The sequence below is a fragment of the Dipodomys spectabilis genome, unplaced genomic scaffold (genome assembly GCF_019054845.1).
Source record: "Dipodomys spectabilis isolate Male_0828 unplaced genomic scaffold, ASM1905484v1 ptg000051l, whole genome shotgun sequence".
NCBI classification, from domain to species: domain Eukaryota; kingdom Metazoa; phylum Chordata; class Mammalia; order Rodentia; family Heteromyidae; genus Dipodomys; species Dipodomys spectabilis.
The window spans coordinates 22,667,345-22,683,374 of record NW_024870728.1 but is presented as its reverse complement, the minus strand read 5'-3'; the positions used below and the strand labels follow the sequence as shown (position 1 = coordinate 22,683,374).

Genomic DNA, 16,030 nt, shown 5'->3' with positions numbered 1-16,030 from the left:
TAGATGAATAGATCAAAAAAATGATACACATACACACAGACACATACACACACACACACACACACACACACACACATTGGAATTCTATGCTTCCATCCGAATGGCATCACCCCATTCATAAGGAAATGGAAAGACTTGGAAAAATCTTATTAAGTGAAGTAAGCCAGAACCAAAGAAACATAAGCTCCATGGTTTCCCTTATTTGTAATAATTAGTGTATGTCTAGGATAGTCTTAGCAAAGGATTACAATAGCTCAATAGCTATGTGCATATGATCATATAAAATGATGCTAACTGAAATGAACTCCAAGATAGGGAAACAAAGGGTTTGGGTTTTGTTGTTGTTATTGTTGTTAATGTACTGTATGATGGTATTTCTTTTTTCTTTCATTTTCTTTTTTCTTTTCCTTAGGTTTATCCCCTGTTGTCCCTGTTTTTGATTTTGGTATCATATGTCTTGTATATCTGATTTGGAGAAGGGAAGGGGAATAAAAAGCGGTGAGCAAAGAACAAAGGGGAACCAATGCAACAGTGATATTCACAAGACACTATGTTGGAAATTAACATTGCAACCTGGGGGAGGGGCAGTTGGAGGGAAGGGAAAGTGGAAGAAAAATGAGAGAGGGGGGAACAATTTTTGACAAGAAATGCACTCATAGCCTTACTTATATAACTGTATCCCTTCTGTACACCTTTACAATAAGATTAAAAATTAAAAAATAAAGTACTGGGCACTGGTGGCTCACACCAGTAATCCCAGCTACTCAAGAGGCTGAGATCTGAGGATTGTGGTTCAAAGCCAGCCTGGGCAGGAAAGTCCACGAGACTCTTAACTCCAATTAACCACCAGAAAACCAGAAATGGCACTGTGGCTCAAATGGAAGAGTACTCACCTTGAGCTGAAGGCCTCAGGGTCAGCGCCCAGGCCCAGAGATCAAGCCCCACAACCAACAAACAAACAAACAAAAAAGAGCATGAAGCCCTGAGTTCAAGCCTCAGTACACACACACACACACACACACACACACACACACACAGAGACACACACACACAGCCTCCAGAGTCCACTTGAGAAAGCTCTACCTTTGTCTACCACAAGGTTCAAGGCTTTCTTGCAGCAAACACATTGCTGGCATTTTCTTTAGTAACCCCAGCATGCCCAAAGTGTCCACTATCCATCCTGGCTGTTCAACAACTTACATGAATCCATCAACTGTGTAGGAAAGTTGAGATTGACTTGAAAATGAAAGTTTTCACCAGATTTTGAAGCATGGCACAGGGAACAGAGTTGAGAAGAGCTTGGGATGTCTTCAGAATCAGTAGATACTTATACACAGAGCATGTGCAAGCATTGCATTTAGTATGTTGACTCTAGATGAGGCTTTCCAGAACTTCTTGCCAGGGGGAGTTTGAATTCAAGACCAGAAAGCATTAACTAAAATGATCAGTATGTATTATGCTCTAGAAGCAACTTTTCATTTAATTTTATCTCCCACATCAACGTTGTTCCTGTATTCTATTCCCAATGCAAAACATCAGGGTACACAGCTCCCATGAGGGCTTGTTTCTGCTTAATGTACCCAAGGCAGGGGACAGGAAACATTAAAGCAGTAGCTAGGAGCTTTAATGAAGTTAACCTGCTGCATCCAGGGAAAGTTTGCCCCAAGTACACCTAAAAGCACTTTGATTATGGCACCAGCTTCAAAGAAACCATTCCTTGGTTTCTGAGTTCTGCTGCACAGAGAAATAGAATTACACCTTTACATTCAGGCTAATTTCACTGCCTGGCTGAGGGCTGAAAGCATTCCTATGCATTCTGAAGATGTAAGGGAAGGGGGCTACTCTTCCCCACTCTCACATCCCACCTCCCATACCTGAGTGGGCACAGTGTGCTCAAAACACTTCTGTTTGAAACAGATCCTGAGAATATAAAATCTAGCATAATAATAGCTTCTGGTTCCAAAAAAGATAAACCCCTACTTTCTGCTGACAGGGAACAAATTTAAGCTCAACAGGTTGGCTTTAAACACACACACACACACACACACACACACACACACACACACACACACACACACACTTGCAGGCCTTTCGAAAATGGCTCTTCTGCTGACTTTTTAATTAGCTTTTTAGTACTTGGACTCCATTCTCCATTGCTCTTTATTTTGTAATGCTTTGGGTTTATTTACTTCTTTTTTCTTTCTTTCTTTGTATTTTCCTCTTTGGCTGATCTCTGTTCTTAGCATTCCTTTCATTTCCTTTTGGTCTCTCCCTCTTTAAGATTTTGGCTCTTCATTTTTTTGCCTGCGGTTTTCTTTTTTGGTCACAGCTGCCCCCTAATGGTATTCAAGATCATTACTGCTTAGGCTGGAGGAGAGGAAGAGGGAAGGAGAACTGGAGAAAGCAAGCTGGAGAAAAACATCAAATGTATCCTAGCTTTTGTAGCTTTTAACTTGGAAGATCCGTCTTGGTCCCTGGGGGGAAGGGAAGAGTGAACTACAGAACTTAGAAAGGGGCAGGTATTAAGTTTTCATTAAATAACCTTTCGTGCTGTTTGAATTTTTTAATGTGTATGAATGACTTACTTCCTCTTCCCCCCCCCCCCAATTCAGAAAGGAAATAGAATCTAAATGTGGAGCCTGAAAGATTATTTCTATAAATGATTTCTTGGTCTCTGCAGCAAACACATGCCATTCCAAACCTCCACCCTTTGTCAGTGCGCTCATCCGGATACTAAGGGTTGATTGGCAGCTCAGTAAACTGTGTAGGAGTAAATATGAAGGAGGAGAGTGAGAACTAATGACTGTAGTGGGTGTGAATTAACCCACCCTGTGCAGTATCCTCAATAGCAAAAGGTCAGCTGCCTGACTCTTGCCTTTCCATCACAACTTTCATGCTCAAATTAGCAGCTCTTGGCCATCATAATGTAACAATCACCTGCCATGTAGATGTCTAATTAAGGCACCATAAGTCACAGGTTACAAATCTGAAAACAGAAATAACAAACAAAAAATATCCCTTACAAATCTACAGGGATGGATAGAACGTTTGTACATGTGAATGAGGACAAAGCAGTATACAAGTGTTGAGCTCCCCAGAAAATTAGCCTGTGAATTTAGGAAAAGAAGGAAATTTTGCCTCCCAAGAAGATTTTCCTGGTTGGTAAAATACTTCAGATTTTAACCCTAAGATTCCCAATCACATAGCCAGCCAGTCCCTGCTGAAAAGGTGAAAATAAATTCTCAGAATTTACTCTTGGTTAGTAAGTGGAATCTGTTTGTATCTGTTTTTTATTGTCTTATTTTTTTCCTGTCAGTTGTAGAGCTTGAACTCAGGGCCTGGGCACTGTTCCTAAACTCTTTTGCTCAAGGTTAGTGTTCTACCACTTTGAGCCACAGCTCTACTTCCAGTTTTCTGGTGGTTAATTGTAAATGAGAGTCTCGTAGGGACTTTTCAGCCTAGGCTGACTTCAAACCATGACCGCGATCCTCAGATCTCAGCCTCCTGAATATCTAGGTTTACAGGCATGAGCCACTGGTATACAACTTCTCTCTCTCTGTCTCTGTCTCTGTCTGTCTCTGTCTCTCTATCTCTTTTGGAGCCTTTGTCTAAAAATACCTTAGGAGAGCCTTTATCCAAAAATACCTCCCATGGAAGCTCTGTGCAAACACCTGACATACTATAATTCTTGGAGAAAAGAAGATGGGTTGGCAGTATTCAATGAAGCCCCATAAACACATTTAAATTCTTAAATAATAATTAATTTCAGAAGACTGGAGGTGGACTGTGGAATCCAGACTAAAACCAGTTTTAATTTCATGAATGAGACTAGGACTAGGAAAGAGATCTAGCCCAAATCCAAAAACAAATAGGGTTAAAAGTCATTCAAATTGCCGGGCGCTGGTGGCTCACGCCTGTAATCCTAGCTACTCAGGAGGCTGAGATCTGAGGATTGCGGTTCAAAGCCAGCCTGGGCAGGAGAGACCGTGAGACTCCTATCTCCAATAAACCACCAGAAAACCGGAAGTGGTGCTGTAGCTCAAGTGGTAGAACGCTCGCCTTGAGCTGAAGAGCTGAGGGACAGCACCCAGGCCCAGAGTTCAAGCCCCACGGCCGACCAAAAAAAAAAAAGTCATTCAAATCAAACCTTTCATTAGAAATGTGAGATGACCTATGGTCATCCACTCTGCCTTCAAGGTGTCTGCTGTTCCTGTCTGCTTCTCTGTCTTGTTTTGAAGTGTGAACTTTTTAGTGACTTTTGCCAAGAAGAGCTGTTTGAATGAATATCATACAATTCTTGCTGTGTTGAGGTTGTTTTCATTTATGAGGTTTCCTCCTACCAGATCCACTGTTTGTGTCTGAGGAAGAGGAGGAAGAGACACATGTAGTTCAGGTAAAAGAGATTTCAATACTTACTGGAAATCTGCAAGGACTGTGGGAACCTACTAGAGATAAAATCAAATAAAACCTAATTAGCCATGTTGAGGGGGGGTTGATTGTTTTCAAAGTGAGTGGGAAGGGGCTGGTGAATCAACGCTATTGATTACAACCTGGACTTCAATGTCAAACAAGAGAGAGAATAAAAAATGAGGACCTATTACTTTTTAACTGAAGGTTTGCTTCTGAGACAGATGTAGCTAAACATTACCGAGGACAGTGTGGTAAATTACAGATTAAGATGCAATTATGCCTCCTCTCACCCCTTTCAGGGTGAGAGCTTGTCAGTGTTCAGGCTGAGGTAAGGGAAGCACTATGTGACGGGCAGCGTCTATAGTGGAAGCACGAAACTTCTGGAGCTCTTAGATCCTGTGTTCCCAAGAGGCAAGACCTTAGGTCTGTCTTGCTTCCATACCTCCTGTGCAGTCATGCCTCCATGAGCATTTAATAAGTACAATGTGACAAGCACAGATGGAAAGCCATACCTGATGCTAACTTCCAGTAATGGTCTATGGTTGGGAGTGGGTAAAGGGTGGCCCTAGTTCACAAACCCTGCCCACTGGTCCTTTGAACATTCTTGCACACCTCCTGCCCATACAGGATGAGCTCTGTGTGTGTGTGTGTGTTTCAGGCTCCGGGTTATTAAGGCTGAAACTCAGAGGGTAAACCTGGGAACCCAATCACGTTGGTATTTTAAAAGATGTGTTCTTGTAGTTTTTCTCTGCATCCTGAAACAGCTTCCCCTTCTCTAGAAAGTGTCCAGAGAGAAACTGTGAAGGGATACTTGTCCAGATGTCCTTTTGTGGAAGAACATGTATTAAGCCTGTATGTAAATATAATACATTAGAATTATTTCTTGCATAAGAATCATCTAAAATGCATGTGTATTTTAATACAGATTGTGCCAGCACAGGTGGCTCATGCCTATAATCACAGGAGGAGAAATAGGAGAATGGAGGTTCAAGACCAGCTGGGAAAAAATGAATTTAGACTCTTTATCAAGGAATAAGCCAGGTATGCTGGGGTACCCCCTGTAATTCCAGCTATATGGGAGGCTGTTGAGGGCAGAAAAGCATGATAAACTTTCAGAAAAGTAACAGAATAAAAGGAGGGGGCCTGGAAGTGTGTACAGCATTTGCCTAGCAAATACAAGGCCACAGGTTCAAATCCCAGCATGGATATATATGACCTGAGGAGTCCAGTTGGTGGTCCAGGAGTCCAGGAGTCCAGGTGGTGTTCAGGGATCTATACTTGTCCTAGATGATTTTAGGGCTATCTGGAAGCAACCCAACTTTCCACTGGGATGTGACTGAAAAACAGCTTTCTCTTGTCATCATTTACACATTCATTCCATGTTCCCCCACATCCTTTCCTGTCAAAAGAATGGAATGTAGGATAGGATGATCTCTTATTATTTCACAATTAAAGCTAATGAGTGATGTGGTCACTAGCTAGCTGTTTCCTAGCCAGTTCAGTGATTCTACTCATAACCCTATTGTCTCTTGCACCAATGTGGCCTTTTTGTAGGCTTTCTTGCAGGTCAAGGACATGAACTCACAGAGCCCTTTGATATCTGGCTCCTCATCATTGCACCTCTGGTAGAAACCAAACCAATTGAAGCTGAACCCCAAAGATTCTAGTCTAGAAACAAACAAGGCTGGCAGGTGTAAGCCAGCCCCTATCTGGAGAATTTCCCTACAGCTGTCAAGACTGTGGGGCACATGTGGGATTTGTGCCTTGTTCTTAAGAGTCCTTAGCAATTCTCAGCCCTCCCTAGGCTGGTAGGGTCTTGTTCAGAGTGGACTGGAGGAGAGAGAGCTAGCCTCATTCTCAATTTTCCACAGCCCCATGAAATGCTTTGAGCTCTTAGAAGCAAAGGCACTCACCACAGTTGTGATTGTAGGTGGTGGTGGCATTATTTATTGAGTGCTGCCCCCTTGAGGACTGAAAAATGTTATGGCTGCTTGGAGTCCCTAGAGCTCTGGACCTAAGGCTCTTCTCCCAACCCCATGCAGGAAAGGAAGCCTTTACCCTAGTGGGCTGCTTGAGTAGTCTTGCAGCAGACAGAACACAGGCTCCCAGGAAGCAAGTTAGCGCCCCCTTTAGGGTACCTCTGAAAAATGAAAATTGTCATATTGGGTGTGGATCCAGGAACAGTACAGTGACACTCTCCCTGACTTTTTCCAGACCATACTCAGGACTCTGGAAATAACCTGATAGGACTTCAATTCTGGGACCCCAAGGCTAGCAATCTAGAGTTACCAATTCTGGGTTCTCTAAGGGCTCCTGTTTCCTTTTTCTCACTCTTGTCTTCACCATGCCTTTTACCTAAACTCTAGCTATGGTGGCCAGGCCAGCACTCACCTGCTGGTTTGGTGAGTAGTGGGAGAGGTGATGCTAAGTGATCCTTTCTGCTCATGGACTCTCGTAGCATATCGTGTTATTTGTCCTTTGGTTTGCATTCTGGCAATGGCATAATCTGGGATCTCTGAATGAGGTTCAAAATCCAGACCACCCCCTTTTCTTCATCAAATATGTGGGGCTGGGATTCATTTAAAGTTCACAAGTGAACTTTTAAATAGGAACATTGTTGAACTGGAGTAGTTTGAAATACTTTGTGCTTTCCAGTCTAAGGAAGGAGGTAGAGAGTGGAAGGAAAGGGAAACTGAGTGATTAAGGTTGTGTATGCTGCATGGTCCCTAGCAGAAGTCAGGAGGCCTCTGCTACCTGCCCTGGATTTCCAAAGCAAAATCCTGTGGATTTCCAAGGCAAAATCCCTCTATCATTTGGCTGAACTAGTTGCACATCACTTCTGATTCAATTCTGTTCGGGTTATCTCCGTGTAAATAACAGTTAAGTGGGAGTTACAGATTTTTCAAACACTGAAAGTGATAAACAGAGCTAATGGCAACTCCAGATAAGAAGGAATACCACCCAGAAGATCCGCAAGTATAAGCAAAGAAGGAAATGGTATAGTCAGATGTGTGTGCCTTGGTCACCCAAACTTCGCTTACCTTTCGTCTGCAGACCGGAAGTAAAGGCATTGATGCGGAGGGGTATGAGTTTTTTTTTTTCTTTTTCTATTGAGTCTTTATGATAGCAGAGTAATAGGGTCCAGTGAACAGACATTTGGGAATCCATGGTCATCCCCAGAAACAAAGATGCAAGTGTTTTCCTCCAACTGTCAGCTTCAGCTAGCAACCCTTACACAATTTTCACGCCTCCGCTTAAAAATAGTTGGCATAATGCTGTGAGGATGTGTGTGTGTGTGTGTGTGTGTGTGTGTGTGTTGACCACATTTCCATGTAAAAAAATGTGAACAGCATTTCCGGGAGAAGGCTTCGTGTACTTGTGCTTTCTGGGGTGACTCTTGAGGGCTGGACCCAATGTCACTACCTGGAGAAATTCTTTACAAAAATCTTCACTGGTCTGAGGAGTCCTAAATAACTAACTCCTAATCCAAGGGAGCCTCGGAGCCTGCTGGGACACAACAAAGGACCCGAGTAGTAAAGGCTGGGAGGGTGTGGGGTTCGAGGCCGCGCGGGCGGACGGTGCGCGTGTGTCGCCGCCACGCACGGCTGCCTCTGCGAACGCACGGCCGAGCTGCGGAGCAGTTCCCTGCCCCAAACACCGCAGCCACCCAACTCGTGAGGCGAACGCCATTGCGCACCGGCATTGTGTTGGGCTCTGCGTGTGTGGCCTCGGAGTCACAGACTTGAAGGGGAACAAGCATGCCCCCCCCAACACACACGCACACGCACACACACGCCCTGGTCCGCGATGCTGCGGAGTCCCTCCGGCGGGGGCGATGCGGCCAAGGGCAGCGCGCCCCGGAGGTACCCGGGGAGGCAGAGGCTGCTTCCCTGGGGCATAACGCACTCTCGGCGGCGAGCACTGAGGTGTGCGGGCCGGGTGGAAGGTGCGGGGTGGCAGAGGGGTGCGTGAACTTAGACCGGGCGGCAGCCGGGAGTGGAGGTGGGGTGCGGAGGGGAGCGCGCGCCCCGCCCGAGCGGGTGCAGCGGCTCCGGGCTGTGCGCCGCGCGTCTCCGCCGCTGCCTCTTTAATCAGGAACACAGAAGGGGCGGGCCCTGAGCCGGCGCGTAATCGGATAGCTCTGCGCGGCTCTGACATCCACATGCTGCTCGGCCTGAAAAGGCAGCGGGGGGAGCCGGAGGGGAGGCAGAGGAGGCGAGCGAGCGAGGCGGCAGCCCGCAGTCCGCTTCCCCCCCACCCCCTCCCACCACCACCCCAGCCCGGCCACCTCCTCAGACGCGCAGACCCTCGGCGAGCCGCTGGGCGAGGTGGAGGTGAGGGCGGGCGCCAGCGAACTCGGAGAGGGGCTCGCTCACTCCCAGGCGATCCCAGCTGCCGCCGCTCCAGCCGCAGCACCCGCCGCCGCCGCCGCCGCCACCGCCGCCGCTTCCTTCCTCCGACTCCCCTCGAGAGGCTGGCCAAGCGGGTGTCGCCGCTGGGAGAGTAGGGGAACCCAGCGAGGACAAGAGCGAGGCTGCCGCCTCCCACTCCGGCTGTCCAGCCGTCCCTGCCTCGCCCGCGTGTCTGTCCCGGGTGCCGGGCGCGGAGGGTCGGGGTACGCCGCTGAGATCGCAGCGCTGCCGGGGGCACAGTGGGATGCCCAAGGCAAGTCTTGCCTTTGATTATTACTATTATTACTACTACTACCACTATCGTTATTATTATTCACTTACGCTTGGCTTTCGGGAAATACTCGCGATGTTGTAGGATAAAGGAAATGACACTTTGAGGAACTGGAAAGCACATAGATGCGTTTTGTTTTTGAGAGGAAACCCGTGCCCTCTTGCCGGCTTGTTCCCTCTTGGCTGATTCCGAGCGCTACCCTCCTCCTGACCAGGTGGGAATTCCAGCAAGAAGCAAGGTGAAGACGGGCCGCCCGGGACCCCAGGAAGGAAACACTCACTGACCATTAGAAGCCTGTGCAGAAGACATTGAAAGCGAGAAAATAGGAGAGAGGAGAAAAAACACAAAGACTTATAATTACACAAGAATCCTATAAGCCCAGCCCTGGAGAAAGCCTGTCTCACCAAAATGGATATGGTTCCACTCACCTGGGTTTTCTTAGCTCTCTACTTTTCAGGACAGGAAGTGAGAGGCCAACCAGGTAAGCCCCTCAAAGTTCCCCCCCCCCTTCATTTCAATATGGTTACCCCCTTTGAAAGCGGATGTTAATGCAGGGAGGCCCGCGCAGAAAGGCTTTGGAGGAGGCTCCCTCAATAATTTAAAGAGAGATCTTAGCCAGCCCTCCACACCACCAGGGTTACTAAATCCAACTTTTCTCTCCTGCTAGGAGTGTGTGTGTGTGTGTGTGTGTGTGTGTGTTTTGTAACAGAATTTGGCAGTGTTCAGATGTCACATATGGACTGAATCAAAGGTTTAAAAATACTACAAAGCCTTTGCATTACAGTTTTGGGGAGATTTTTTCCCCCCTGTCTTGAAGCAGAACACATCTCCCTTGAGTTTTTTCAACCTAGCCAGGGAAATATAAATCATTTGCATTCTCTCCACTTAGCTACATTGAGCAATGTTGGGTTTGGGAAAGACCAGAGTCTAGTTCGGGTTTCAGATGCTGTGGATTTTTATACAGAATGGGTGCTTCAGCCTGGAAACCCTAGAACTCAGGCTGGTAGAACAAGCTGGCTGGCTAGCGGCTGAGACAGGAGCTTTCTGCTGGGCGCTGCTGGCATTCAAGGCAGTTGGTGGTCCCTGCTCTCTTTCTTACATCCATGTGTTTTCTGGGAAAGTAAATCATATGTTCTTTTCAAAAAATTATTAGTAGATAAAACAAACTGCATGGCCCTGGAAGGCCTCTCACTCTTGTGAAGTGGTTAGAAACTTTTGAGTGGAATGTGTTTTCAACCTCTGCCAAAAAGGGTGTGTGGACACAGACTGCGGAGATAAGCATGGTGAGGCCCACTAGGGTCCTAGCATTTATTTGTAGGGTGTGCCTAGAGGTCCTCCTCTCCCTGAGAAGGGATCTCTCTTTTCAGGGACTCCTGCAGTAGGGGCTTATAGCCCTTCCATCCTGGGACCACACTCCAGGTGAGCCCCTCTCTGCTCTGCGAATCTGACAAACTCTTAACAGCTGCTACAGGTGATTGAGGATGGGAAACCATCTATGGAGGAAATAGGAAAGAAAGTAGGGGAGGAAGATTCCAGAAGCGTCTTTACTCCGGAGGACTGGAAAGGTACGGGTCGCTGGCGGCGGGGCTGACTCCGCATAGCCTCCCGCGTCTCTCTCAGCACCTTGAGTAGCGTAGCGGGTCCTGAGCAGAAAGCTATGCGCCTGGTCGGTGCACTGATTTTTCAGCCCTCCTCCTCCCCCCGCAATACACGCAGCGGCTTCGAGCTGGGGTGTTTCGGGATGTTTTTTGTTTCTTGGAGAGGTTGGAAGATTGAGGTTTGCCTTTGCCGTCTAAATCTGACCATTTGGCAGCTCTTCCTCTGCCATAACTGGTCAATCGACAGCTGCAGATCCCACCCAAGGGACTAGTGCGAGTCCGACCATGGAGAGGTTTTCGGGGCCTCCTATCCCTTCATGGCTTAGTTCTAAATTCCCAGCTTGAAGTGAAATTAAATTACTTCCTACAGATCTGAGTGCCGCGTAAATTATGTATGTTTGTGTGATTTGCTCTGGATGCGTGTGCGTGTGCGCGCGCGCGCGCCGTGAGAATGCCCACGGTGTATTATGCATCCAGGCGTGGACTCCGGTAGGCCCCGGCGTGCGAGTGCGCGCACACTGGCACACACATCACACACCCGGACGTATACACAGGACAACTTCAGGCTCCGTGTGTTGGGTGCAGGTTGGGTGCACAGGGAGAGGTTCCGAAGATTCCCGAGGCCATCTCCTAGTCCAGATGTTCCCACATCTGTCCCCGAGCGCTGTGCAGAGTCTGCGTACGTGTGTGCGACACCCGCTCGGACCCGCTCCCGCTCTGCCACCTGCCTCCCGCGCTCTCCGCAGAGCCCCCTCCCTCCCTACCCCTGCTCGCGCTGCGTCACCGAGGCGCGGAGTGCGGGGGGGGGGGGGCAGGTCACCCACTCCGGAGGCTGCGGGCCGCTTTGGCCACGGGAGTGGAAACGCAGTCGGGACCTGCCCATAGCAGGTCTTCTCCAACTGCCAGAAAAAGCCGATCGCAAGCCAGAGCGACCGACGGGCACCTCGGGAGCTGGCGTCGGGTGGCAAAGGGCGAGGCCGAAGGAGACCTCTGACTCACCCGGCGTGCGCGGGCTGGGCGGTGGGCCGGCCCAGGCGCCCCAAGCGGCGGCCAGAACCGATTCCGAGAAGGAATCAAGGGGGGAAAGAAGGCGGAAAGCTTGCCCCGGGGAGCAACTGAGCAAATACCCGGACCTGGGGGTGGCAGAGCGCAGATCCACCTCCCCCCCTTCCCTCTCCTGGGTTGGCAAGAGGCCGGGTCCTAGGCACCACGCACCACGCGTCTCCTCTCCGCCCGACGCTGCCTGGCCTGACTGCAGCCCAGCCGCCAGCCTCCCTCTTCCGCTCGGGCTCGGGGATTCCGGGCGGGCTGCTCTGCTGCCGCTGCCCGGAGCGCCCCCTCCCGCCCTGGCGCACGGGTTCTACGCCGCAGGCTCGCCGCAGCCTCTGGAGAGTGGGCTCTGAGGGCGCGGGGGGGCCCAGAGGCTTGGCGGAGCAGGGTGGCGGGGAGCCCGAGCCGAAGGCGGTGGGGAGAGAAGCGGGAAGGAGCCAGCGGGAGCCGCGGCGATGCGCGCCAACTCGCACGCTCTCGGAAGCGCTGCGCGCTCGCTCTCAGGGGCGACCGAACAGGTGAAGAGCACGCGGCGCGCTGGCGTCCACGTGGTGGAGGGAGATGCGGTGGAGATGCGGTGTCTCCCCCAGCCACCCCCCCCCCCCCCCCCCGGCACCGCCCGGCCCCGAGCGCTGCATCGATTTGTTTGGGCTACGCAGCAGAAACCGAGCTGAGCAATCCATAAACATTCTATTAGGCAACAATATTCCCAGGGAAGAGCAAAACCCAGGCTCACGCCTCCCAGACGCTGGCGCCTCACACTCCTCCTCCGGACTTGGGGCACCCGGGGCCGAAGCCCGCGGCGCGTCCTTGGCGTTGCTTTGCTGGGTGCCAGAAAGTTGTGTCTGGGCTACGGCTGCGGCTCTTCTGCTCTGAACCCGCCCCGCAGGGCCCGCAGCCCAGGCCGCCCCTCCTCCCAGAGCTTAGCTTTTGCATATGAGTGGGGGGGAGGGAGAGGAGAGAGCTCCAGTCCCCTCATTTTCACTGATCGATCTTTTTCATATCAACGTAAGTTCTTGGAAGCCAGGCAAACTGCCATTAAACGACTGCCCCCAACCTTCGCCTGAGGCTGGCGGCGCCCCCACCGGGTCAGGCAGTTGGAGGTGATGGAGGAGAGGGCGACCAGAAGGGAGTGACGTCGGTAGGGCTAATCTTCCCAGAGAGAGAGAGGGAGAGAGAGAGAGAGTGTGTAGGTGGAACCCACCGAGCCGCCTGGGGCCTGGGGTAGGAGGGGTGGGATGGAATGGACAGCTTGGGGAATCTCATCCCAGGGTTACAGGGCGGGAATCAGCTTTCCAAACCAAGTTTGGCGAATCCCGCCCATCCTTGCTTGCGGCCGCCTCCGTGGCTCGGGTTGAATTTCTTCGGGCAGAGTGGGGGCTCCAGGCTGGGATTATTGGCGCGTGCTCACTACTCGGCTCGCTCCCTCCCCCTATCCTTTCCCTTCGGTTTCTGACTGAGAGGAGAGCCCCCTGGCGCTAGCCATTCCCCTGCAGTGCTGGCTTGGAAGCTGTGTTAGCGTTCAATCCGTGTGTGGGGGGGCTGGGGGGGGGAGGGCACCTCACCCCGCCCAGCCCTGACAGTGGATGAGGATAGCACCTCCCCCTCCTAAAAGTTCCCACCTCCTGCCTCGTGGACACATCACTTGGAGCCCAAAGAACCCAGACTTCAGTACCAATGCCCCCCTCCCCCTCCCCCCCTTGGCTGGGAAAGCTTTGATCTGTGCTGGGCTTGAACACCATCGCCATAGACACGGGCTGACACAGTCTATCCAACCTTCTGTCTGGACTGTATGATCAGATAAGAGGTGTAAATTGGCTATGTGAGATGGGTCTGAGTTCAAACAAATCCCTGCAAGAGAGACAGTGATGGTCTCAGCACCAGATTTGAAGATTTCTTTTAACCCCTCTCCCCAAAGCGTGGGATGGCCCCAGGGATGTGCTTCATTTGTAAGGAATAGGTTAACAACAACAACAAAAATAAATCCTAGATTCTAGCTTGAACTGGGTTCCCAGAGACTGGAGTCCTACCCACATTAAACAGTGCCCAGTCAACTTTTCCCCAGAAACACACCGAGGTAATGGAGCTGTTGCTAGTTGCCAAAGGAGCACACAGTGCAAAGCAGTGGAAAGGGGCAAGCTCCCCACAGGACTTCAGCACAGGCCCTTACTTGTCCCCGCTGTGCTTGGGTAGATTTGTGGATGCCCAGCGATAGCACCTGGGTTTGAAGTTTTATGTCATCCCCTGGAACCTTTAGCAAGCCCTGGAGCTCTCAACTGGCAAAATGCAAAATAAGAAAGCTGTGGAGACTGGAACCCAGGCTCTCCAGACAAGTCTGCTACTGACTATCAAATGGCTCCTGTCTCCTGCTGTTGCATGGGAAGTCTGCATTCTGCTGTAAACTGGCCAGCTCTTAGCTTCTAAACACAGGAAAAACTGAGTCCCAACACCAATTCATATGCAACAAGGCACAGATGCGAATAACAGTTAAGGGAAGGTTGGGGGCAGGAGCGGGGTTGGTCAATAGGGAAAGACACCATAAACTATGTAACTCTGAGGAAGGACTTCGGTGTTTTGTATCTCATTCAGCTGTTCACTAAAGCAATGGAGAATAAACAGACTTGGGATGAGCTAAGTATGGACCATTTCTGAGTTCACTGTATTTTCAGAACTGTATTTTCAGAACACATTCCTCAAAGATCCGATTTGGAAAGGTGTTAGAAATCAGAAGTGAGATTTTTTTTCCTTTATAAAAATATAAGCATCAAAGCATGGTATATAAAAAATGTTTAGACCATTGTCTTGGATTAGGCTCCTGAGCTAACTAAGCCTGACAGCAAATCAGACCAAAATATATACCAAATAAGAATGGAGTATTTCATGTTAGCTTCTGGGTGTCAGGTTATCAAACTGAACTCTGAACTGGGCCAGAACAAAACCAGAAAGTGATAACAACCAATGAAAGGCTTCCTGGATCCTTTGGCTGATACATTAGCAAGACCTGAAGTCCCCTCTACTTTAACCTTATAAAAAAGGTAACCTTGAATCCAGGAATCAAGTTTGTGTTCTGTTCCCATTTCTGCACACCTCCTTTGCTTAACTCACAAGAATCTCATCCTAATCTTGTAGATGCCATGTTGACCAATTCATGAATCGGAAAGCCAATTAAATCCATAACTAAATTTGTCATGATTTGGCCTTTTGACAAGTATAGCACTTGAAATTTCTTGAACAGGACTTGAAAAGGGATACCAGAGCAGTAGTTGACAGTATCATAAACATATTTGAGATATTTACCATTTAACCATCATTTTCCAAATAAGGCATTCCTCCCCAACACTCCCTCCCTACCCCCCCCCCCACCCCCCCACCTCACCCCCCCCCCCCCCCCCCCGCCCTTGCCAGTGGCAGGTGTATGTTTTGAGCTAGAAGTTAATCCTTGTACTATACCTTCCAGGTAAGGACTTAGCTATTTGTGTAATGCTTTAAACTTATTCCTGGAAGATGTTAGTTTTTTTTTTTTTTCTTTTTTCTGATGCTCCAACAGCGTTTTTTCCAGGCATTACCTGTCTCTATGATAAAGGGCCCCAGGCTTAATGGTTTCCTTACCCAACAAGATTCAGTGGGGTTGTATCCTAGGACACTCTGGCCTTGTCCCTTTGCTGGCCCTCTAGGAGAAAGCTTCTTCTAAAGGTTTAGGAAGCTGTCAAGTTTAGATAAGACTGAGCTCCCATCCTATGGGACCTTGGTTGTATTAATAAGGAAAAATTAATTTTTAACCACTGGGAACATTGCCAAATTATGTGACCTTTGGCAGACCAGCTGTGCTATAAAAATAAATCCCCCATTTCTGAAAATGCTGCTCTATCCAATAGAACAATAATAATGTGGCATTTAGGATAGACAAGAGGGGGTTTAAAAAAAATGGGTGTTGACAAAAAAAAAAAAAAAAAAACTTTGATGCATGATACTTGATTTCAGACCTGTGCAAAGTCTCTCCTCCCTAAGGAGTTTTTAGAACACAGGAAGAGGATCTGGATGACAGAGTACGGGGCCTGTATATACAGAGTAGAGGTGTTAAATGCTTCCAGCCTGCTCCCACCCAGCCTTGAACACATCTCTTATTGTTCACACTGGCATATTGCTGGCATGGGCACAGAAAAAGGGGTTTTCAAACTGGCAAAAACATTTGTCATTCCTTACATACCACTAAATAAGTGTGTCACTGAGAAGTTAGGGAGGGGTGTCATCACTGCACTTCTTAGCATCTGAATGATGGGAGCCAGACA

General features: G+C 49.0%; 1 protein-coding gene across 2 annotated transcripts in view; it reads left to right on the top strand.

Moving 5' to 3' along the window:
- The first annotated feature begins 8,689 nt into the window (after nucleotides 1-8,689).
- Nucleotides 8,690-16,030, top strand: part of Nrp2 (neuropilin 2) — a 125,214-nt gene continuing 117,873 nt past the window's right edge. For both annotated transcript variants that reach the window (XM_042678995.1, XM_042678996.1), the window contains exon 1: nucleotides 8,690-9,574. In XM_042678995.1, coding sequence (XP_042534929.1) covers nucleotides 9,502-9,574 — 73 coding nt within the window. In that variant the 5' untranslated portion in view covers nucleotides 8,690-9,501. The remainder of the gene's footprint in view (nucleotides 9,575-16,030) is intronic.